This window comes from Dendrobium catenatum, unplaced genomic scaffold, assembly GCF_001605985.2.
Source record: "Dendrobium catenatum unplaced genomic scaffold, ASM160598v2 fragScaff_scaffold_121, whole genome shotgun sequence".
Classification (NCBI taxonomy): Eukaryota; Viridiplantae; Streptophyta; class Magnoliopsida; order Asparagales; family Orchidaceae; genus Dendrobium; species Dendrobium catenatum.
The window spans coordinates 422,521-450,009 of NW_021318583.1; the positions used below are offsets into that span (position 1 = coordinate 422,521).

General features: G+C 31.5%; 1 protein-coding gene across 1 annotated transcript in view; it reads left to right on the top strand.

Annotated features, from left to right (window-relative positions):
* The first annotated feature begins 292 nt into the window (after window positions 1–292).
* Window positions 293–27,489, top strand: part of LOC114580447 — a 69,419-nt gene continuing 42,222 nt past the window's right edge. The window contains exon 1 of the mRNA XM_028697982.1: window positions 293–384. Coding sequence (XP_028553815.1) covers window positions 293–384 — 92 coding nt within the window. The remainder of the gene's footprint in view (window positions 385–27,489) is intronic.

The following is a 27,489-nucleotide window of genomic DNA, read 5'->3' on the forward strand; positions in this document are numbered from 1 at the left end:
TGGGGGAATTCTTCCCTTACCAACCTTCGCAGTTCGTGATGCAGGGCATCGTGAGGGAGCTCCACAACATGTGGTTGAGCAGAGTCTTCAGGGAGATCTGGGAGGATGTGAGGCTGCCGAATTGAGGGTGGAGGATGTGTAGAACTTGCCGTATCGACAAGTTCATTATCCTGTCGAGACTGAGAAAATCTTCTATGTGGAGGGAGATGAACAACTGCTTGAAGATGTTCAAATTGGACATCCTCAACCCGTGGTGAATTCTGAGGGACTAAAACTTCCTCCTATTGTGCCAATGCCGGTTGTCGATTCTCTCGCAGGAGTTGAAGGTTCTCGTTCTGAGATTCTTCTATTTTTCGGATTCTTTCTTCCAAAGAAGGTCCCGAGGTCCCTTCTCCGGCAGCATTCTGCCCCCCATGATGCAAAGATGTTGACATTGGTCATCTATGGTTAATAGATGGATTTTTGGACTGACAAGAGTTGGAGCGAGAAGCTCCAACTATACGACTGCTGCCCCTGTTAACCATCGTAGCAATACTTGAAGTTGTGGGATAGTGTTTCCCATAGACGGCGTCAAACTGTTGCGTGCTAGAAAATACGCGGCGGTAGAGTTTGTAAATTCGCGTCCGAGCGTTGCACGTATATTTAACACACAAACATGAAAATGAAAGAACACCTGGATTTATACGTGGAAAACCCAAAAAGAGAAAAAACCACGGGGCCTCGCCCAGTTGTAAAATTTCACTAGTGTTTTTGTAAATTACAAGAAACTGATTCATCCCACAAATCGGGACGATCATATTACAACTTAAAGCAAATTTACAAAGTTTTGCAAAATCCCGTCGTTTCCCAAAAATCCGGCAGACTTCTGGCGCATTCAGCAGCGGGAAGAGCTCCGGCGGTGGTTGAGGAGGAGAGGATTCACCTTTTCTCCTTTTCCTTCTTCTTCTCTTCTTCTTCTCTCTCTTCACTTGAGTCCCCTTTGTGAAGAATGAGGGTTCTATTTATAGTTTTTCTGGAGTGGCATGGCTCGTAAATAGGTGTGAGATCATGGGCGAATAGGAAGTGGTTTGAATGGACGGCCGATATTGAACCCTTCGATCGTGCACCATTCGTTGGACATTTGGAGGCCTTAATGATGTCGGAATTCAGCGATCTTGAGCTCGTTGGATTCGTCTCGTCGAGCCTCTCGATTTGAGTATTAACTCGTTAAAATCGGAGAATGTTTGGTAACTCAAATTTTGGTTTGAACCTTCCAACAGCGCTTCGGGTCCTTGATTCGGGCTCATTTGGGCTCGGATTGGGTTGAACTTGGTGTCGTTAGGTTCGTATTTCCGAGAAACTTAGTTTGACTGTAGGCTCGCTGAAATCGGAGTTCTGGTGCTTTCATATTTAATTTTTGAAGTTTCCAACTAGTTTTTTGCCTCGAGATTCGTGCCCGATCAAGATAAATTTGTGATGCCGTATCAGGAGTATTCTTTATTTTGATTAGCATACAAACTCACTTATGTGAATGTAGAATTCCAATTACTAACTTCTATTAAATAAATAAATATACGAGATTAGTCATGAGACTTTACACATGCTATCTACATTTGCATTGAATATATTAATATCACAATTCAAACATATATATTAACCTTCCCATAATTTTGATGAGCCTTCAACACTAAATATAGAGACATACAATATAAAAGAAGCATGAGCATAAATTATTCAACATAATTGATTGCATGGCTTTAAAGAATACTCTATCACCTTTATTGATATAGAGTTTGACAAAATGAAAAGAATTATTAACTAAAATGAAATTATTGAAATTATGTACATCACATTTGAGAGATTCTTTTCCTCCCAATTGTTGATTTTCTTTTACTTAAACTCATTAGAATAAATTAAATAGTATAAATCCATATTTATCTTTCTCTTTTATATGAAATAAAATCACACAAGCATAGAATTATTTTCCTCATCATTCTAAGGAAAGATAGAATCATATAAAAATCAAAATCATCATTCTCTCATGTAAGATAAACTCATAGAAGTGTTCAATTTTATTGCTTATATTCTCATGTAAACAAATTATAAAAGAGAAATTTCAGCATTTCTTATTTTATTCTTGCAAGAAAAATCCATGGAAATAAAAAATTTTCGCAAATTTTATTTTAGCAAATAACATTTCAACAAATTTTATTTCAGAAAATAATATTTCAGTAAATTTTATTTCAGCGAAAAACATTTCAGAACATTTTATTTCAGCAAATTTTATTTTAAAAAAGAGCATTCCAACAAATTTCATTTTAGCAAATTTTAAATTTCAGCATTAATGTTTTTTTAGAAAGAACAATATTAATCATTTCTATCTTCATTACTTAGTTCATTGCTAATTTTTTTTAAAAATAAATTAGTTCATTGTTACTTGATTTACATATGAGGAAATGAGCAAATAAGCTCCTGATTCCTTCTTCTTTCTAAAGAATACAAGATATATATATATATATATATAAACAATAAATTTTATTTTTTTAATTCATTTTGATTATTGAATTTATTAAGAAAAAGCTCCTTACATTCTCTCTCCTCGACACATATATCAAATGATGTATGATTCAAGCATGAATAGACTCATTTGATCCGTTTCAATGAGCTGAATGCAATAGTAAAATTTGTTTCACAATTTGAAGTCCCGATCAAAAGATTTTATGTATGAAATGAAGAAGCATACAAAAGGTTCTAATGCAATAATTCAATACTAATCAAATCAACATTGACCTAATCACATATAATTTAAAACATAATAACTGATAATTTGTGATAAAAAAATAAATCCTAAGGTCGACGAAGAATCGAGGTAAAATGTGCCGCTTAACCTTTCATCAAACATAACGGTGCAACATGTAGGAAAACGGACTGACCCACAAAATGTGCAATAAGGCTATGCAAGTGCTCGAAGACAAAATGGATATAAATAGTTACACAACATACACCTAATGCAGACTGACTCAAGAAAAAAAATTATAGACTCGATAATTTACTTTTGATACTCTCATTCTTCATTTTCCCATTTTGATTAGGCTTGATGCATTAAGTAGCTTCTTCTATTCTACTTGAAACACTAGTATCATGAAAAGAAAACTGCATATATAATATAGAGAATCATAGATGATCTAACAAATAATATTTGTAATCATTAATACATTAGGTTCAAGGATTGTAGTCGGTGGGTGATGGTGGCTTGAGGACTGTGGTAGCGAGATAAAAAATTGTTTGTGACAGTTAGGTGACAGATTGACAGTAATGCTTAATCGGTGAATGTCCAGTGCTAGCTGCCAGATGGAGATCTGGTGATGACGGTGGCCAAGGGGATGTCAGATGGCCATGGCGGAGTGGAGGCCCGATACTAGTGGCTGGATGGATGTTTGAAGGTGATGGTCAAGTGGAGGTCCAATGATGAGGGCCAGGTGGACTTTCGATGATAATTAACTGATGAACGTTCGATAGTTGTGATCGTACAATAAGGGTTCACCGATGATGGTTCTTGGGTGGAGCTTTGAGATTCTTTAAACCTTTGAGCTCTCTTAAATCTCTAGCCAAGAGTCTAATCTCCCTTTCATGTAAGGAGAGGGGCCCAATTTACAGGTTTTTGGGAGTGGTATGCCCAATAAATATGGAGAAGATATGGAGCCAATTTGAAGTGCTCCATCATACGATCCATGTTCATACCATTGTTAATGGACTGTTCATCCAACATTTATGTGCCTTAGTGATGTCAGAATTAAGCTATCTAGACTCATTTTATTTTTCTCAATAACTATTTGATTCAAACATAAGTATGTCATATTTAGAGATCATTTGGTCATTCAATTAATGTCTTAAAACATTTAAATATGTTTCAATCCCTTGATTTAGCCCCATTTGAGCTTGGATTGGAAAGACGTTGGTGTCATTGGATTTGTCTCATCAAGACGTCCACTTTGATTATAAGTTTATTAAAATTAGAGTTTGAATGTTTTGGATTTTAATCTTAGAGTTTTCCAACATGAATATACCTTGAAATTCGTGCTCAATCAAGATGTTTTTTGGTGACATATCTATATTAAAAATCTAAACTTATTGAGTATAATGCTTTGTTTGATTGTGTTTTTATATTAATGTACCGCATAATATTACTCATGATGTGATGCATATTTAAGATGACACTAAAAGATGTTTTATAAATAAACACTATTCTATGTTAAAGAACTAGAGTTTGGTACATATCTGCATAAATATAATCAAGTGGTTAATAAATGGAATATTTGCTACTTTTTATTTCACTGACTTAATACTTATGACAGAATAAATATTATCCATAACACTTCTCTAGTCCAAACAGATTTTAAATATCCAATAATTGAGAATCCTTAAGTTATTAATAATAAACTAGTAGATCCAGCTATTCATTAGTTATCAAATAGTGCTAAACAACCATTTTTATAAAAGGATGTGATTATATTATTAAGGAAATCCACTATAGAAAGAAGACCAATAATTCCTAGTGACTACACTTTGTATTTTTAAGAGTTGGACTATAACATTATAGCTTAGGGTGATCCTAAAATATTTTCACAAGAAATGAGTTGTAAGGAATCTAATTTATGATATGGTACTATGAAAATGAGATAAATTCTATGACACAAGTAGAGTATGGGATCTTATTGAGTTGTGATGTGGTGCCAAAGAAAAATGGGTCAAGAAGGTAAAGAAAGACTCAATGGGAAACATAAAAATATATGAACTAAGACTTTTTGCTAACAAGTTCACCCAAGAAGGGGGAATCAATTGCTTATTTATGAATCTAAGAAATATTCTTTTAGAATTATTACTTCACTTGTTGCACATTTTGACTTAGAGTAGTATCAAATGGATGTGAAAACTATATTTTTTTAATGGACACCTAGAGGAGGAGTTTTATATGAAATAATTAAAATAATTCTTCCGTAATGAAGGTGAGCAATTACATTTCAAGCTTGAGATATAGTCTATGATATTTAAAATTTCATGATGTGGTTTCTTAATTTAAATTTGTCAACATTATAGATCATATTTTACTTTGAATCAATGTTGTATAAAGTGACATATATAATTTCTCTCTCAAAATTTTAATATGAATGAGAGAGAGAGAGAGAGAGAGAGAGAGAGAGAGAGAGAGAGAGAGAGAGAGAGAGAGAGAGAGTTCATGTATTTTATGTTTATCACAAGAGACTTGCTTCAACAATTTCTTTGATAGATTTAGAATGAAAGAATATTTACCAGTGTTAGTTCCAATTATAATATGTGATAAATTTTTTTATTTAAATCAATGATCAAAAAGTGACTTTAAAATAGAGAAAATGAGAATTATTTCATATGCTTCAACTATTGGTAGCTTGATGTATGCTCGAGTCTATAGAAGTCCTAACATATACTTGAAAATTGCAAAGAAGGTGATGAGGTATTTGGCACCAAGGACTATATACTTATGAATAAGTGAATTTATAGATGTAGATGAATGTCTACTCTAATTATGACTTTGCTAGTAATGCATGTTGATTATGAAAAAATTGACTTCTGGGCATAATTACATGTTTGCTGGTGGAGTTGAGTCATGCAAACTATGATGGCTACTTCCACTATAGAGGTCTTGTTTTTGTTTTTTTAGGCTATCTTGCATGGTGTGTAGTTAAAGAGTTATTTATGGGCTTAGACTTGTGGATTCTATATATAGGCCAATTAGGATGATCACAATAATTCAACTTTAGTCTTGAAACAAGTTCATCAACATTTGATATTTAGACATAGGAGAATATGTCAAGAAGAACATAATGGTTTTTGAGCATGTGAGCATTGATTTGATGATAGTTGATCCTATTATTAAAAGCATTGCACCACATATGTTTAGGGATCATGTTGACCACATGGATCTTGGTGATTTTGTTGTACGATTGAATATTATAACACCTCTTTTATGACTAGAATGTTATTCATATTTATGTACTTTGTATAAATATGTATTTATATAATAAATATTATTAAAGTGCAATATAAAATAAATGTGAGGTTTATTCACAAAGTTGTAGGGGTATATGTATAACATATATTTTTATTGTGATACTTGGAGATTAGGGGTGTCAATATTTGACCCGACTCGAATTCGACCCAAAATTTTCGGGTTCGGGTTAGGGATTTCGACCCGTTTGTAAAATCGGGTCGGGTTTAGGTTGACCCGGAAACCCGAAATCAACCCGGTTTGACTCGTTTTTAATTAATTTATGAGGGTTTTAATGGATTTTTATGAAATAAGTAAATGATATTTCACAAAATTATAAACATTATTACCCAAATTAAATTAATCTTGATTTATTTTAAATTAATTGAAGTAAATCTTACCTTAATTTGATTTAGATTTAAATAAATTGAATTAAATAAAAAAATTTAATAAAATATACCCGAATCGGGTCGGGTTCAGGTTGACCCGGACTCGAAGCGGGTCAGGTTCGGTTTCCGTAAAACCGACCCGTTTGTAAAAATGGGTAGGGTTGAACAGTGTTGGGTCAATTTCGGGTTGGACTCGAACTCGACCCCTGACCCGGTTTTGACAACCCTATTGGAGATAATACTCATTTTTAGAGAACCTATTATCGTGATCCATAATTATTTTTTTTCATGCAGTCATGATGGAATGTTTAGACTAAAAATGGGAGATTTTTTTTTTTTTTGAATTTTGAATAAATGAAGTTTTTATCCATACATTTTCCCACCATGTAAAATTGTTAAACAAGTTATAAAACTTTCCAATTTTTTTAATATTTCTATGTGATGGACAGATAATAAAAAGAGTGGAAAGCTGATGAAAAATATAAGATATTGAGTCCCTAAGCCCTCAAACTCCGAAAACGAGCAATTTAGAAATTGAAAGAGTTTAGAAGTGTGTGAATATTGATAAATGAAAAAAAAATGAATAGCAGAAGGAATGTGAATTTTTGCATTTTGATGAATGATTGTTTATATGTGATAAATAATGAGATTAATTCTATGATTACAAAAATATTTTTAGGATCCAAAATTTAATTAATTTCTTACATAGTTAACTCTTTGATATATTTATCCTGTTTTTATATTAGCCTAGAAAATGGACCAATCACTTAAATTTCTAACAATGAAATTAAAAAAAAAGTTCTAAGATATTCTTAAATTTGAAATGATGAATCTGCTATTAAAGAAAGAGATGATTACTTGTTATTATTATGAGAAGTAAAATTAAAATAAATAATAGAGAATGAAAATAACATATGCTTTGTCTTATTCTTTGCATACTTGAGAATTGTTTTATATAGTTCCCATCATGAAACACGACATATATTTATGAGTAGGCATTTCATTTGAGAAGAGATATAGAGTTTTGGGTTTGATTTGAGTTTGGCTAAATTTAACTTTAATTTGATTCAATAATTATTATTTCCCAACACATTGACTTTGATTCAATCTTAATACAAACAAATAACTAAATCAAATTAAAAAAAAAAAACAATCTTCAATTTCCAAGAATCCTGCCAACTTGCTTGAAAAAAGCCACTAAATAATTTACCAATCCATTGAAAGTGCTGGCCTATCAGAGGAAATCGAGTTGTTAGCAAAAGTCTTCATAAAATAAGAAACCAAAATATGTTTCCCCTTTCTTAATTCAGAAAAACTTTGACATAGAACAAAAATTAAAAAAAAAAAAAATCTATTTTTAATAGAAAATAAGTTGCCATAATTTTCAAAATATTTTTCTTAGCATTTGAATAAGATCAACAATGATTGAAATAAAACTATACAAGATATAAGATTATAAAAAAATAAAAATAGAGTAAAACAAAAAATAATGTGAAACCAAGTTTTTTATAGTGGTTTGATCAATTTGACCTACACCCGCTCCCCATGATCTTCTTCATCAAGAATTTTACTATCTCTCTCCTTGTGCTCCTAGCAAGGTGGAGAAGCTCTCATCCTTCATAGGATAGTGGAGAAAACTTTTTTACACTACTAGTCTACCAAAACCTCCAACTCCTAATCCTCTTAGGCTAGACCTAGAGGGTCTTACCCCAAAACACTTAAAGCCCTTTTCATTAGATCTTATTACAAAAACTTAGAGGATAATGATATAAATTTAGAAAAATAACCTTGTATAGTTCTCATGAAAATATCTCTAGGACACTCCCAAGAAATCTCTCACATGTTCTCTCCAATCTCTCTCTCTCCCACTCTCCTCTCAATAAATAATGTCCTCTAACAAAAGAACTCCATTCTCCAACAGATTTCTCTAAAAAAATTGGGTAAAAGATCAAATCAAAATCGTAAGGTTAGCAATTTATATGAGGGCTCAAAAATAAATCCTGAAAAGGCATATTTGTAAAATTGTAAACATAATTGATCAATATGATCCATTATTCATACTACATGATTAGTTCATTCAAGCTTAATCCCCATTAATGGATATGTATTTGATCAACATATATGATATGTATCATATAGTACAATCAGATCAAGTTTTTTACTTATGATATTGGATTGTCTTGTTGAATAAAGATCATCCAAATAATCTATCATTTTATTTGGATTATACAATAGAGATCATATTGTATGCAATTGTCTTTGATTCAACTCTTTAATTTCAAGTCCTAAAACAAATAAATAACTATTAAGATATTAAAACTTTGTACAATACGAACGAGTTAATACAATACAATTAATACAAATTTAAATTAACCCTTTTTAGAAAGTAGCATAGAATTGGCACTTTATTTTAAAATAATAGATCATTCAAGACGAAAATTATCATACAATATGTTTAGTTATATAGGGTTTGATTTTAAATTTCTATTAATTAATATTATCTGATTATCATAAAAAAAATGGCGTAACATCTATAGTCAATGTTTTTGAAGAATTACCTATTTTAATCTTTAAATAAACTAATTAGAGCTTCTGTGATATCATCAAAATAAATTAATCTAGTGGAAGAAACTAAAAAAATATTTTTAAAATATTAAATTATATTAATCCCTCAAAATTCATGTATAAAAGCCAAGAGATCAATCATTACATTTATTTTAGATTTTTAAGCACTAACTACAAAAGAATAAAACTAGAGAAAATTCAAAAATAAAATAAAACTTGAATTCCTGATCTTACCTCACTCTACTAGATCCTGACCCCTTTCTAAAAATATGTAAATCCACAGAGTTAGCTAATAGCTCAGTAGGTTGCAAGAACCTGTAACTGAAATAAAAGCAAGGCACTAGAAATAGTATGCTTGTAATCTTTTAATCAATATCAATATGAATATATAATTATAAACACTTGTTACAATCAATGAAATAATAACAAGTCAAATGATAAGTAAATATTAATATAATTATATATCTTAAGTGTAGTGATTAGTAACATAGTGAACAATGACTAGTAAGTTTTATCAGTGTTATACCCTATAATTACAATATAGTTTATATAATATTTTATTACATCAATATATCTATCATTATCATATGTCTATCGTACAATATCTATGATGTACATGTGTATCATGTGATACACATGTACATTATATGATTCAATATATTTATGTTATTGTATTGGTTTCATCAGTAGTCTACGTCTTATGTAAATAATCATGTCATGTCAGTTACAATTTATTATTATTATTATTATTATTATTATTATTATTATTATATATATATATATATATTCCTGTCATATATGTATGTAAGCATTATACGAAAGATAGGACATCAAGTTATTTGTGGTGTTTTTCTTGTATCCAGTCTTATTTCTATGAATCAGTCATATCACTAATCATTTAATTAGGTCGGGATAAAAAGTCATCACTTTGCACCTGTCTGTATATCATATCATATCAATCTATCTCATTAAGCCTCCCTTTTCATATTATTTAGAATTGTACCATAAATATTATTCTAAAGGAAAGCCTTTCGGCCCACCCTCCTATATAAAGTAACATGCCTTTAGCCAACCCGAATTAGTCAATCATTTTTGGCTAGCATTTCTTACATACAAATATTTGACAGTACCTATAACATAATAAACATCTGATCCCACACTCAATATTTAGTTCACTGCATCATAAAAATTCATGTAAAATTTGTATATGAATTAAAATTAATAAAATTTATAATAAAATATATAAATGCCCTTTTCATCATGTATATACCCACTGTAATAAGTATGCATGTCATAGACTTATAATATGAGATTTTGATAATTATTTATCTAATTATAATATTTATTTAAAATTTTCAAATTAGAAAATTTCTCCAAAAATATAAAAATACAGGCTAAAAATTTAATATATTTATATTAATATGTGTAGAATGATTAAAACCATAAAACACTAAAAATTACACTATTAAAGTTTGATAAAATCAAGGTATCACAATTTTTGTAAGTTTTGAAAAAAATTAAAATTCATTAATTACAAAACTATAAAATAATTAAAATAAAAGGTCAGGTAACGATAGCTTACCACGAGATGAGCAAATTTCTCAATTGGACCGATTGACGTAAATTGCTCTATGACCTCCAAACCCAAGATTTTCTTTTCTCTGTCCTCTCTTTTTTCTTTTATTTCCCTATCTAGTGCTCTCTAGATTGAGGAATGAAGTAAACAAAATTAAAATAGATTTTATGGATTTCTATGATGGATAAAAATATTCTATAATAAAAGATCTTAAGGACATAAATGTAATTATCACATAAACCTTTTATATCTTCAAATCCAGAGCCATAAAATTCTAGAAAAAATTTATAAAATATCACGATATGTTTAGATGACTTTGGTGAAATTTGTTTGGAAAATGGATACCTAACAGTCCAAGAAAATATACTTTTCTAACATGTGTCAAATTTTTATACTACTCATAAAATTAGGAGAAAATTATTATAATTAAAGTATATTAATAGCTATGTTATGGTGAAGATGATTTCTAAATTAAACTTATAATAATTTCTATAAAATTAGTTAATTTGATCAAAATATGGGCTATTACAATCTCCCTACCTTAGTAAAACATTTCCCTTAATATTTCTCACTACAGTACACTAATCACTAATCACATATATCATTATATTAATCACCAATCATATCACTTATCAATCAAATCAAATCATTTGTTCATGTCAATCATTGAATCACATGAATGTAAATCAATAAATTTTAAGGCATTTCAATCAAAATAATGTTATTCAAAAGAGAACTTATACAAGTGAACCTCTTTGGATTACATCTCAATTCCTACTAGTTTAAATTATATACCCTCAATTGTACTTGAGGTGCTATCATTGGTGACTGTGTGAGTCTCCTCTATCTCTCACGCATCTATGGAAAAATCTTAGCTAGACATTCTAGACAGCGGAAGTATCTAACTATATGCTTATCTAAATTGATATGTCTTTTGACCCTGATCTCTCCCCAAATCTTCTCTACATGTAATCTATCATTATGAGTCCATACTGACCATATCCGAAGAACTATCTTGTGATCAAATAATACTATCATGCATGTCTCCTCCCATATTTAGGACATTCATATACATTATCAACTAGTACCAAAGGTCATCTCCTAACATTAGTAAACTTGTTTTTTTCTCACCGCATTCTCTCCTCTAGTCACCTCTTCACCTTCCCTCTTCGTACTCACATTTTATCTGAACAGAGAAATAGTCAAATGATTTTTTATAAGTCATACTCTCTAAACTAACTCCTAAAATTCTTGAATCTTAAGTAGTGCAAGTGGATGCTACAACTCATTCTTCAATCCTCTCATAAATCTTTAGCACTTTTCCTCAGTAGTACTAACTAGTTAAGGTGCATACCTGACCAATATAGTAAACTCAACCTCATAATACATCACTATCCTATTCCCTTGCCCCAATCTCATGAATGTCATCTACATCTACTGTTAGGCAGATGAAGGTACAAACTTGTCTCTAAAGACAATAATAAACTCTACCCAAATAATATTTTCTTTCATCTTTCTCTAAAATTTCTCCTGCTATTAACATATCAACCATCTTTCAATTTCTCCAAATAAAAATAGTACTAGTGATAATTACCTATCCTCTAGACATAATATGCTACAAATATATTCTATATCCTTTGTAGCCAATCTTCTACATCTTGTGGCTCTATAGCTCCCTTGAATAATGGGGGATTTAACTTGTGGAACATCTGTAAATATTTCTATTGTTTCATCTTCTTACTCCTAGTCTTCCTACTTTATGTTTCTCTATTCAACTGTGTTTTTAGACTGGCAAATTCCATCATGCTATTGGAACTCATGGGGGTTACTACACTCTATTTATTACTCACTTCAAGTGGATCATTTACACTCAATATAATTTTCTTTCCTATCAAATCATACATATTCTTGGAATGAATACCAAGAAAAAACAAATTCTAACACTGCATATTTCTACTCATCTCAATCATTTTTATAGCTCTAGTTTTAAGTCAGTTCTCCTAATAACTTTTGTTTTGATATGTACCAATTGTAATACCATAGGGTGTAATTTTTAAAGAATTGTCTATTTTAATACCTACTTACTACTTGCCCATCTTGTCTCTTCATTCCAAATTCATAGGGAATGGATGAGATGTCATACTAGCCTCAAATCCCAAAAGAGGAACCTAGCGATGTGGAAGACTTTGAGTTACACGAAGACACTACCCAGATGAATGTGGTCAGGTGCATGGTCACACAGTAGAAGAAAGAAGAAGATTGGAGGCGAACTTCCATCTTTCATACTTTTTTGAAGTGATTGAACCCGGTCTTGGTGGTCAAATCTAGAAGCGAGGAGATCAATCTTTACTTTAATTTCAACTTTCTAAGCTCCTATAATAAAAGAATATTAGAATAAATATAGAACTAAAATAAATTGAATTATTGATCTTTCCTCACTTTAGTGGATCCTAACGTCTTCCTAAAAATATGTAAAACCACAGAGTGAGCTAACAGCTCAGCAATTTATCATAACGTATAACTGAAATCAATGCAAGACACTAGAAATAGTATGCATGTAATCATTTAATCAATATTAATATGAACATATAGCTGTAAATCCATGTAACAATCAATGAAATAATAATAGGTCATATGTTTAATAAATACCAATACAACTATATATCTTAAGAGCAATTATCAGTAACCGAGTGAATAATGATCAATAAGTTTTGTCAATCTTATACTTATGAGTTACTACATAGTTTCTATAATATTTTATAGAATATATAACATAAAAAATATCTGAAGCCATGTTCAATGTTCAGCTCGTTCTATCATATTAATGCATATAAAATTTGTATATAAATAAAAGTTATTGAAATTTATAAGAAAATGCAGAAATGTTCTTTTTCATCAGATATGTATCCACTATAACAAGTATGCATACAATAAAATGTCATTTTAAACTTTTGATAATTATTAATCAAATTTTTATATTTATCTAAAATTCTCATATTAGAAAATTTAAAAATATTAAGTGAAATTTAAAATATTTATGTAAATATGTGTAGAATAATTAAAATTATAGCAATTGTTCAGTTTTCGAGGAATGAAGAATAATTGAAATTTAAAATATTTATCTAAAATTCTTCTATTTCATTCTCTTATTCTCGAGGAATGAAGAAAATGAAATGGATTTCAGTAATGGATAATAAAATATCTAAGGACATAAATGTAATTATGTCAATTGTTCAGTTTTCGATGTAAATTTTATATAAATCATTTTAGATATTCAAATTCTGACATTTAAAAATCATAAAAAAATATTCATAAAATACAACAATATTTTTAAAAGTCTCTTGTGAGATCAGTTTGTAAAATGGACACCTAATAATCCTAAAAAATTCACTTGTGTTGATATGTATTAATTTTCTACACTACCCATAAACTTAGTAGAAAATTATTATAATTTAAACACATCAATATTCTATTATAGAAAAAATGGTTTATAAATTATACTTATAATTACTTTTGAAAAATTGTTTGACTAAATCAAAATACGGGCTATTACAATTGGTATGCTCATCATACAATATGATTTATATCATATAGTATGACTAATAAAAAAATCAAGTGCTTTAATTATCTCCTAAATTTTTTATTTTACTTAGTCTTATTATCGTGTGTATATGTGCTTGATTGTTTGACTCACTATATGCCTAGAGTACGAAAAGACAAAAAAATATAGTAAAAATTACAAACTAACACACACTTCATTTCCTAAGCACTTCTTTTCTTTGACAATCTTCACATTTTCAATTTTATGCTCAATCGATTCCTCTTGATGTCATCTCCTATGTGCCAAATATTTCTTTATATGTTGTCCTTTCTCTTACCTAAAATATTAGCATAATTGAAATAATTTGCACTCATAGCTATACTTTGAATTTATTTCACTAATAATGTTTGTGATCATCAAAACCTTAATGATACTAGGCTCTAGGTGTCATGGCCTAGGATCTAATGGAATAATTAGATCATTAAACTAATTTTCTTAGGCACAAGTTTTTATTATCAAAATCATTACACATTCAAGAATAATATAATATGCTAAAATACAACATATACAAAGAATTTAAACTACTTATTTCTTCCAAAATAATTATTTACAATAGTGTAGATTCAATTTCATAAACAACAAAACTTAAGAAAGCTTGCCAAAGGATGGACTTTTAGCACTTATCCTAGTGAAATCACTTTTTTCAAGCTTACGGCTCTGTCGTTATCCAATGAGGGGAACAAATTCTCTATAGCCCTGCCAAAGGAATTAATACTGTGTTAAATATATTTCTCTCGTTCAAACGGTGGCAAAATTTTTTATTAATCAGCATATTGCCGGCAAAGATGAGGGGTGAATCTCTAGCAAAGATGAGGGGTGAATCTCTATAGGCGAAAAAGGGTAAGTTGTTGAAGGTATTCAAGAAAACACTTAGACAGAGTCCTCAAGAGGAGCTTTAATTCTGTACGGAGACCAGACGGGAGAATAGTCTGGTTAAGCATTGGGTACCCAATGGTACCCAACCGTATCCAACAGTACCGAGTGCCGGTACCGAACTGAGAACCCACCAATAAGGTGACGTGGCACATTTTTATTGGTCTTTGGACGCCCTCCGCACTCCGCACAGAATAATTCTTCCCTCAAGAGGATCTAGGGACATGGGAAAATTTTTAAAAGGAACCCCTTTCATAATTAAATAGTCATAAAGAAAAAAAAATAGTGCCAGTTGTTAGCGTGAGTAATGATTGGCTATTATGATTTGGCACCCAGTCCACCTGGACACTCCGGGTATGTGGTGGCCGGTCGGGCACATTTGCTGTTCGGACTGGGCTGATTCATGGGTTCAAGCTATTTGCCTGCTCGGGCTGATTAGTGGGTCGGGGGAAGGGAGGGAATGGGCGAACTCCTATCCTATATGACGAAGTTTTATTTGGTCCGGTGACCAGACGTAGAGCTATGTTCGGCGAGTGCTGAGAACGCGCCACGTAGCAGGCACAAAACCGCTGACCCAACCCGACAAATAGTGGGTATGTCGCACATGCTTTTTTTAAATCCATGACAACCCGATATTACTACGTATTGCTCGGTATTGCTAGGTATTTGTCGATTTTGCTCGGCAATAACGAGAAATATCATTATGTGAAGGCAAATACCGAGCAATACCGAGCAATACCGAGTAATACCGAGCAATACCGAGTAATACCTAGCAATACGCGAACATAGCATTCCCGGGTTTCGGTCCGGGTCAAGTCGTTGGGTCGCGCGGTAAAGAGTAAGAGCACGTAGCGCGATCTCAGTGGTGACTGAACGTAGAGCTACGTAAGGTCACCGGACCTAATAATTGTTCCTATATGACTGATACGTGAAGTCTTATGTGAGAAATGACTTGGTTGTTTAAAACCGAAATTTCGGTTAAATTTGAATTCTCATCTTGAACAATGATTTTACTAAAAACAGGTAACGAATTTAGAATTGATTGCTTTTTTAATATAATGAAATTTATTGTTTTTGTTAAATATATAAACTAAATTAAGATGGATTTTTTTTTTTTTAAGTAAGAACAGGCCAAAAAGACTGATTAGGAAATGAACTATACTAATGTTATTTTACAATTAAAAAGCTGCATTCATAAAATTTATTAAGTTTAGAACTAATATTTAGGATAAATCTCTATTTAAAAAAATAGTAATTTTAAGTATGTATACAACTTGGTTGTAAATTATAATTGATTACATTTGAAAGTCCACTTGTTACATCCTAGAATATTCGCTGCCATAGAGAGATATAGAGCTTAACGTTTTAACTTTGAATGAAGATCCATCACATAGACGGATAAAAGAGGGGTGCAATATTCAAAAGAGACACGAAACTTTTTACGTGAAAAACTCTAAAAAGGTAGAAATACTATAGGGCATGACCCAGTTTAAATGAATTCACTAGTGTTGGTGGTTTATTACAAATAATGTCTCTTCTCAAAAGAAGGCGTTGGCTAAAGTATACATTGTAGAGAACACATTAAATAGTTGAAGAATGTCATAGCTATTCTCTCAGGAAAGTGTTGTCCAATTTATTTGGTTGGTAGAGCCATAGTCAAGGGACGGAGGTCGGAGGGACCACGGTCAGCAAGTGATAGAGGTCAGAAAAGTCGTAGTCGGGTGACAAAGGTCGGAAGGACTGTAGTCGGGCGATGGTCAAACTAACCATAGTTGGTGGACGACGGAGGTTGGAAGGATCATAGTCGGACGACGTCAACTCATCCCAGAACTTGAGGTCAGAGAGAAGACAATATGCTGAAGAGATTTCCAAGCTTTAGAAGATTGGTCACCTTGATGTAGATTGAATAACAAAGAATGTTCCATCAATGTCTGGAGATCATGCGTTATTTATCGAGCATTTGAGTGTCTTAATGTTGTTAGAATTCAGCGAGGGCTTGTTGGATTTATCTCGTCGAGCCGCTTGATTCAACTATAAGAAAATTAAGTTTTGTCATCCAATTAATGTTATGAAGTTTTCAAATATGTTTTAGGCCCTTGATTTGAACCATTTTGGGTTTGGATTGGACCAATTTTGGTGTCATTGGATTGTCTCTTTGAGTCGCTCAACTTGACTATACATTTGATGAAATCGGAGTTCAGATTGTGCCATATTTATTTTTGAAAGTTTCTGATTCATATTTTTATTGAAATTTGTGCCCGATCAAGATAGTTTCTGATGACATATCACCAATGAATTGAAATTACTATTGACTAATCCTAGAGTGATTTGTCTCTTAGGATTAGTCAAAACATAATTTTGAAGTAGTGTTAAACTAAAAAATAAGAGGAATAAAAAACTAAAAATCTAAAAATCATAATTTCTTTATAAAATTGATTTTATTATAATTTGATTTATAAAATAAGATTAAAATTTAGAACACCAGCACACACTTGTTTCAATATTGAATCGAGGCAAATAATTGGGTGAATTTAATTTGATTATTTATGTAACATTTGTTATATAACTTATTTGTTGGTGTTTTCATTAGACAAATTAAGAAGCACCATTTATTTTGAATTGAGTTCCAATACAATACTATTTTATATAATTAAATAGGTTTAAAAATTAGGGAAAGAACTTGTGAAGAGTATTAATGGCATTGGGTTCCTAACAAAATAATTTAGAAACTACATAATATCATGTAGTTGTTTGATGTAATTGGCGGCAATGTGAAAATCTGACCGGACAAGGAATTGAAAGAAGGAGATGTTCAAAGTTCGATCACTCAAACAGGATGACATGATAAATATTAATATTATTAAAAAAATAACATAATAATATAAAAATCTATCTTTAAACACAAATTCATCCTATCATACATATCAAGTATCCAAACTAAGAATGAGTTGGAGGTTTAAAATCACACTTTATGCTATATATGTAGATATGATTTATTCATCTTTTTTTTTTTATATAAATGATTTATCTTATCATTATATGATTTATACATATGATATAATATAATTACTAATATAATTTAAATATATGAGCATTAAATATATTTATAAAAATTTAAAAAAAATATAGTAAATATTTATAAATATAAATATGATTTATATAAATTTATTATATTACAAATTTATATTATTAATTTATATAATATACACTATAACAAATTTATAGTACACATAAAGAAAATTTGCAGTCAAACTAGCCCAATATCACAGCCCAACTAGCCCAAATTTATAGCCCAACCAAACCCATATTAACATTCTAATTCATATAGTCTTCATGCAATTTTGTAGTCCCACATCATAGGAGGAGTTTGAGGTTATTGTCTTTAACTCTTTATATAATGCAAAGTACACTTTTTACTAAACACATTATATAAGTTGATTAATGGCAGTAACATGTCACATTTGCTCTAAAATAGGACAATATTTTTTACCGTTCACTTTGCAGTATAGGATCGATGTTATATTACTTGTCTTATTATTCATTAATACCTTTTTTTTATATTAGTTATGACAATCACCTATTATATTAGTTGATATATAAAATAGTAATATTTACTATAATGCTCTAATGACTTTGATCATATTATAATAATATTTGAATTGTGAAGTACTACCATTATAATAAAAAGGCTAATTTTAGACAATTTTTTGTTAGAAGTTAGCAAATTTTGGTCGAAAAAATACTTTTCCAGTGGATTTCAAACAAAAAATTTGTGCTCATAAAACACGTGCCAGAAAATCATTACCGATGAAAAAATTTGCATAGAAAATTTCAAAAAAAATTTCAGCGGACATTTTTGCTCAATAGTCTATTTGTTGTCTATGAGTAGGCCATTTTGGCTATTTTTTAATTTAGTTTAATTATTCTTTAATTAATAAAATGTATTAAAAATATAAAAGAAATGTGATGTGATGTACTATGATGTGATGTGATGCCGACGCTAGTGGGTGGCCGAGGCTGGATTTTATTATGTCGGTGCCAATGAACGACCGATGTGGGATTATATTATGTTGATGCTAGTGGGTGACCGAGGTGAGATTCTGTTAACGAAGCGTTCTGATGCCTGTACCATTAGACAACCGAGGTGGGATTTTGATAATGAAGATATATAAAAATTTGAGCTTATGTATTATTTGGATAATCAATATGATATGTTTTATTATAATTCACTTAATTTTAGTATTTATTTAATTATATTCAATTTCAATATATGATTCAACATAGTGTTCTCAGTTCGTTTGATTTTTGTTTTAGGTTGCGACATAGTGTTCTCTTAAGCCATGCTAGCTCATTCCTACTTTTGCTTTTATTTTTAGGCTAGAGAAGGGTAAGGAGCAAGCTGAGTAGTTTTAATAGCAGGCTCCGATCTGTGTTGTAGGTATGTTTTGGTTTATTTTAATTTTTACAAAATTGACTTCTATTTTGTTATTTTCCATATTGCCTAGCATTGTTGTAGATAGCCTTCAGATTATATATTTTAGTTGATATATAAAAAATCATATTGAGATTCAGTAGTTTTTTTTTTTAATTTTTATTGCATTTAATAGTGGCTCTATGTAGTATATAATTTAGAAGTTTTATTTCAGTACATCTCTAACCTGATCTTGGGGTTAGTCTTGCCATAATTGGACATGGTATAACCTGTATGGTTTCAGGTCATATCAGACCGGGTTGTCACAAAAGTTTTGGTATCAGAGCATAGGTTGGAGAAGTTAATTTTATTAGAGCATTAAGATTTAATTTGTAGAAGAGTGATATGCATATGAGTTCTATATGCATGTGTTGCATTCAACTGTATTCAATATTTTTTGTATGGATGGCCCCCCTCAACCAGATCAAGATATGACCAATGGTTAAAGTTCTAATCAGGTAGCTCATGTTCATAGTACAACTCTAGTGATTAGTTATGAGGTGAGTTCTTAGATTGTAGATATAGTAGCATAGTTAGTAGGAGAGGCTCATATATGGGTCATTGGTAACCGCTATGATGATATGGATAAATATTTATTAAATTTTATGAGATTATAGTCTTCTAGACATTTAGGTGTTATTAATCCTAGAGCAGCTAAGGATTGGCTGATGATGATAGAGAAAACTCTGGAGGGATGCATTGTTCTCATGAGAGGAGAGTTGTATTAGCTGCATTTTTATTAGATGGTGAGGTAGAGCACTTGTGGTTGGGTTAATAGAGAGAAGTTTCGGGGTCATGAAAATATGTTGATTGCTTGGGATGATTTTGTTGAGACATTAAGGACATGGTTTATACCTCCATCTTCTAGGATACAGCTATAAAGCTTGTTTTTTTTTAAGTTGATTTAGGGAAACATGTCAGTGATGCAGTACGAGGCAGAGTTTACTATTCTTCCAAGAATGTTCCATAGTTAGTTGGTATTTCTAAGGAGAAGTGTTATCAATTTTCAGAGGGACTATGAGATGCTTTGAGGTAGTCATTATTGGTATAGGATATCAAAGACTTTGCTTAGTTGGTCAAGAGGGCCAAGAGGATAGTGGGTGATCTGATAATAGTGTAGCTGCGATGAACTTCAAGCAATAAGAGATTTGATAGTATGATAGCTAGTAGTAGCCATTTTGGGAAAAAGAGAAAGTTTGGACCTGTTGAGTTCAAAAGGATGGGGCAATCAATAGTAATTTCTTTTGGATTAGATCAAGGCTATTTTGCCAGTTCTAGGGGTTTTGTGAATGAGGCCCCATTATATCATCAATGTTGTAGAAGGAGTATGGTTAGTGTTACAGAGCATTAGGTAGGTGTTTTCACCACGGTTAGTTTAAACAAAGGATTACTGAGTATCTACAAGGTGGTTTTGACATATGTTCTAACATGAGAGCTGCTTGCTCTTGGCATTCAACCGTAGGTAGGCCGAGGCCAATACCACCCCGATCACAATCTAAGTTTTATGGTGGTAGGATTACAGATCCAGCAATAGGAGATTAGTATTTTGGAGGTTCGAGGTGTGTAGGTAGTTCTATTGCTTTGAACCTAATATTGCCACTAGTTTACATTCTTATACAGTAAGAGGCTAGTGAGTCTCTAAATGTTGTGATAGGTATGATTATATTTTTCATCTCCTTACTATATTTAATTTGATTATGGTGCTAGCCATTCTTTCATGTTAGATTAATATTTTGATTCTCTCAATTTTCCTTCTTTATTATTACCTATTTCTTGGGAAATTAGATTATAAGTCTGATGATGGTAACTCTCTTGGCAATTCTATATTTGAAATAGTAAATAATGTTTTTGATAAAAGAGAGATGATTATTGAAGTATCTATCCATGTAATTTTTTATGAGAATTTGGTATATGAGAGGAAAGATGTAGTGATTGAGGAAGAATAAGATAAAATCAAGAAGAATAATTTGAAGAATAAGTGAATAATTCTTTTCCTAAGGAATGAAAGTTTAAGAAGAATCATCCAGACCCATCCCATGGTATAATAACTATGAGGCATAGTAGGGATTAGGTTAATCATGATATATTTCATTCTATAATTGAGCCTAAGAAAATTGAAGAAGATCTTTGTGATAATTATTATATAATTCCTATAAAAGAAGAGCTTAATTAGTTAGTAAGGAGTGATATTTGGGAATTAGTCCCAAGACCTAATAATTAGAATGTTATTAGAACAAAATGGGTTTATAAGAAAAAGCTTGATGGTGTAGTTGTTATAAATAAGGCTAGGTTTGTTACACAAGGGTATACACATGTTGAGGGTATAGATTTTGAGGAATCCTTTGCATATGTAGAAAAATTAGAAGCAATTAGGTTGCTCCTTTCTTATACATGTAATAGAAACTTTAAACTATTTCAGATGGACATCAAAATCACTTTTTTGAATGGGTTTATTGAACATGATGTCTTTGTAGAGAAACCCTCTGGTTTTGAGAGCCTTGATTTCCTTGATCATGTGTATAAATTTAAGAAAGCATTCTTTTGTTTGAAGCAGGCTCCACAGGCTTGGTATGAGAGATTGAGTTCTTACAACAGTGACTACGGGGTTGGAAGTGTTATAGTTGATACCGCCATTTTCCTTAAGAATATAGGTGACAATCTCATTTTGCTTCAAGTAATATATATATATATATATATATATATATGTCATTTTATTTGGAAACACAAATAAATCTTTTCGCATTGAGTTCTCATCTTTGATGGATAGTGAATTTGAGATAAGTATGATGGAAGAACTAAACTTTTTCTTGGGGCTTTAGGTAAAGCAACTTAAAAATGTCCCCATCATTAATCAAACTAAATACACTCTAGAATTAATTAAAAAGTTTAACATGAAGAGATTCAAATCTAGTAAAACCCCCAAGTTCCCTTCTACTAAATTAGATTTAGACGAATCAGGGAAACCCATTGACTAGAAACTTTTATAGGAGCATGATAGGATCACTTATATACCTTTTTGCAAGTCATCCTGATATTATTTGTTTATTTTTTTTGTGTTCGATTTTAGGCTCCCCCCATGGAATCTTATTTAATGAAGTTAAGCTTATATTTCAGTATCTTATAGGCACTCATAGGCTTGGCTTGTGGTATCCTAAAAACTCTACAGCATATGGATTGGCATATTTCTATGATGTTGACTATGCTGGATACAAAGTGGATAGGAAAAGCACATCAGGAACATGTCAGTTTTTAGTATATTTTCTTATGTTTTAGTCCTCTAGGAAGTAGTATTCTATGGTTTTATGTTTGCTGAGCTAAATATATAGTTGTTGGTAGCTGTGCAACTTAGGCCTTTAGGTAAAACAATAGTTAGAAGAAATTTGGTGTTAGGCTAGAGAACATTCCAACTAAGTGTGATAACACTAATGTTATTTTCTTAACAAAGATTCCACTTCAACACTCATAGACCAAACACATTGAGGAGACATCATTTCATTCATGATCATATTTTGAAAGGTGATGTTTGCATTGATTTTGTTTTTACTAATTTTAAAATCATCAATATTTTAATAAAACCATTACAAGAAGAATGATTTTGTACTTTACACCAAATGTTTAGAATGTTGGATCCCTTTCTTTAATTAATTAACCTCCTCCCATGCCAAAATTCCTTTCTTACCCCTCCTCCATCTCCTTGGCTGAAATCCCTCCTTAGGGATTTTATTTTTGGAAATCCTTAATCCCTTGGCGTACGCCCTCTATTAAATGCCTTTAATTATTTTTTTATTATTAAATTAATTTGATCCCTATTACACCTTAACAATCCATGAGATCAATTCTCAGTGGTTGATTTGATTCCCTCTTTCCTAATCTTCTTTGGCTGAAATTTCACATTGGATTTTCTTCATAGCCTTTTTTCCTATAGCCCTCATAGATTCCTTCCTATTTTATTTTAAGGCCTGATTAAACCTAAGCAAATTTCATTTTAATCTTCTCCATTGGCTCAAATAACTTCCTTACAATCTTTTCTCCTAATCCCTTGGATTGCTAAAAATAATTCAATTAAACCCTAATCTCTCTTTGTGCTTGCCGAAATTTTGCTCCATCCTCCTTAGCCGAATTTTGTAATCTTTTTGTGGGAGAAACCCTAAAGTTCACCACCTCAATTCTTTCTCCTCGTGAATCTCAAGCAACATAAAGGCTTCTTCAAGAAATTATTTTAATTTTCTTGGAGGATCTTTTAACTTTTCTTGGAGGAAACCATGTGGGGGTGAAGGTTTTATCTTGGATTAAGATTTGATAACTTCTTGCTAAAATTTTCTTTATATAACCCAAAGTTTCTATGAGAAATTTCCAATTATTTATTTAGACTTATGTTTATGTGATTCATAATCTCATCTTTATATCTTATTAAAAAATCTAAAGAGATATAACATCATTGTCATTCTTAGGGCAAACTAGTATTCTTTTTCCGTGCTAAAATTAAATCAAGTTTGAATCATCTTATTACCTTGTGGGTAAATCTTTTGTATTTATTTTGTTACTGTAGAAACTCCATCATATCAGTAACTAAAATTTTAGATTTTTTATTTTATATAAGTTAAAATTATTTCTAATTATCATAAGTCATTTTGATCAACTAGTTGTGAATTTTTTAGGTTATATGTTTTGAATCTAGTTTTAACCTGTTTGTGATTTTATTTGAGAAACTTTTTGATTGATTTTATTGTTGTAGAATCATCATCTTATTTGTGATTGAAATCATATTTTTTTAGAATTTATAAATATGAAATTCAGTTAGATTATTCTACGTTATTGAGTTAATTAGTTTAAATTTTCTAGTGAAAATATATGGAGACTTATTTTCTTTCACTAGTGGCTATTTTATTAAATATTTTTGCGTGACTTACTTGCTATATCTTATTCATATTGTTAATGATTTAAATCATACACTTTCATATCCTTTTGATTTTCAAAATATTAATTTTGGTTGGCTCTTTAAGTGGAAGCATGGTATATTGTGTATACTAGTCACAAACATCTTGATTTGAAATGTTTTGTGAAACCCTTTTGACTATTTATTTTATAAATTAGATATCTATTTATTATTATTATTTTTTAAATCTATGATCATTCAATAATTTGAAATCATTATTATATTAGATTAACATCAAATCAAAAATATTTTTATAGTACACATCTTTTCATAAAATATTTTGATTGTATACCATTTTGTGATTTAGTAACTTATTGTGGAACTTGGTTTTGCCTTGTGTTTGAATCACATTTGATTTATCATTTATATTTCTCTATCTATCATCTAAGGTGTTTTTAAACATATTATTTCAGAGATTTAATTTTTTTTTTTTTTGAAAAGAAATGCAATTATGCATTAAAAGCCAAATAAACCTTTTAGTACAAACTACTCAAGTAATACCTAAAGAATCACATTCCTCCTTCAAGCATAACAAGAATGAAGAAGGAACCTCCTCAATGCTAAGCTCATCCCAAATAAAAGATTTATTTAAAGACAAATTAGCACAACCATCCGCTAATTTGTTTCAATCTCTGTTGGAAAAAGAAAACAAAACTTAATTGAAATCTTGTAGGAAAGTCAAGTTATTATACAGTAGAAATTGCATGCTTTTTTTAGGTTTCTTTCTTGCATGTGCTTTGCCTATTTTTTCTAGGCTCTCTAGGATAAAAATCTTTTCTACTAGCAATAAAATTTTAAAATTTTAAGAATTAAATAACTTAAGAATTTTAACAACCTAGAGTATAGCCAGAATTTTTCAGGGTCGCATACATATTAATGCATTTCTCTCCCTCCTTACAATAAGACACTTCCCCGCCTATAGGTATAGTCAAGATAATATGGCATATATGATTGAGGTGTCTGACCTGGGGAAGCCTAGTCTTTTCTAAAAAAAAAATTATAAGCCTCTTTTAAAATTCACCCTATATAAGTCCAAGGACAATTAGGAAACTCTCTAGATGTCGACCTTACTACCAAAAACTAATCTACCTACCCATCTTTCATAAATACCAGACAATATGGATTTTACGCGCTTAGATGGTTAGTTGGCTTTTATTTTTAGGCAGGATGTAAGCCCAATGCATTAGCTAGGACACCAGTGTTAGTGTTGGGTAGAACATTAAACCCATCTTAGATTTAGGATTCAAGGCTACTACATTGGATTTCTCATAGTATGCCTAATCAGTGGGTAAGTTCTTTTTCATCATGGACTATAAATCCTGATTATTTGCATAACATGGATGACACTACCTCCATATTTACCCTCTATATTCTCTGAGTGCATGATGCTGAGATGTGTTGCGGATCGATTTTCATGGTTTATGATTTTGATGATACAAACACTCTTATTTCTCTACGACTGCCTTATCTATTGACATTTCAGGTCCACACGATCAGACTGCAATTTGGAACCAGCTCAAGATTGGGTAGACTAGGTCTGAGTACATTTGTACACTTTTTCCTTTCTTGAGTCTATTGTATTTGGTGTGGCTCATGATGCTTTGTAACTTGGAAGATTTTCTGACTGTTCCCTAGAGTTTACAGTTTTTGAAAACATCGCCAAGGGACGATATTTATATTGGCCTGGACGATCTGTTCAAAAGTAGAAACCCTAATTATGGAATCCTCATTAAAGTAGTCATCATTATGCAAAACACATTGTCCTGGATGATTTTGTATTGGCAAGGATGATAGGCTCAAAACAGAAAGAATCTGCCGCCAGATCTATTTAAGAATTACTTATTTTTGGACATCGTCCCGGAGGATCGTCCAGGACTATAAAATATCATTTAGGACAATCTAGAGTAATTTTTCCAAAATTACTCTGGAATTTAAGGAAAGCAATTATAACTTGATTTCACGGTCAAATCATCCTGGAAGATCGCAAAATCGTCCGGGATGATATGCTCGATGATGGGACATCGGATAGCTATTTTTCAGGGCGATGGTCAAGACAATATTCCATGATTTATACTGATTATCCAGGACGATATGAACAAATTTCTTACGATCGTCTCAAATCATCCCGACTGATTGGGCTTAAATTGTGCTGATCGTACAGGACGATATTAGTATCGACCTAGACGATAATGTCGGCAATTTGCATTAATGAGCTCATTTTGAGCCCTTCTATTTAAGAGATATCAAGGCACTTTGTAAAGTGTCTTTGACAGCCATTGTAGCTTCATTCTTGTTGGGTAAACTTGAAGAGAAAGCTTGAAAGGGAGTGAGGAACGAGTGAAGTCTGAGAGAGGGAGAAGATCCTGTGAGGGGGGACTCAAGAAAGTGTGGAGGGGGATTCCACACGGTTGCTCCGGCAGGCTTACACCTTAATACCATCGGATTCAAGGCTTTTCTCGAGGGAAGTTCACCAAAGAAGAAGATCTCTTTGGTGTCTGTTGACCTCGATTTTGCCCAGACCCGGGCCTAAAGAGTTGACTTGGTCAAATTGACCAAGCCAGACCCTATGGCCCTCCCCACTGGGTTCAGTGGGTCGAGTCGAGTCTGTCGAGCCCGAGCTTGGACCCTGGGTCAACCCGGTTGACCAGGTCAACCAGAATTGACCAAATTGGACCCTTTAAGCCTAAAATCTTTTTTTTAATTTATTTTTCATGGTTTCTTGAGCTCGAGCCCCACCCCCTTGACTCCCTTGACTGGTTTGACCAAGTCAATCGTTGACTTGGTCAAACCAAGTCTTAAATAGGTTTAAATAACCTATTTAGAGCCCAATTAAGACCCAATTAATGCCCTTAACTTCTCCAAACGTTTTGAAACTCCAAATCCCGCCCAAATCACTTGATCTAGCCTGGTGATGGATGATGGATCGATCTCGGCCGTTGATCTCAAACCTTGGCTCTTAAATACCCAAAATTAAGTCCAATTTAGGATCTTTTTTTTATTGCTCTTTCCCTAGCCCTTCCTCCCCCCTAGAAACTTAGCGTGAGAGCTCTCCTCATACTCCTCCACCTTTCCCA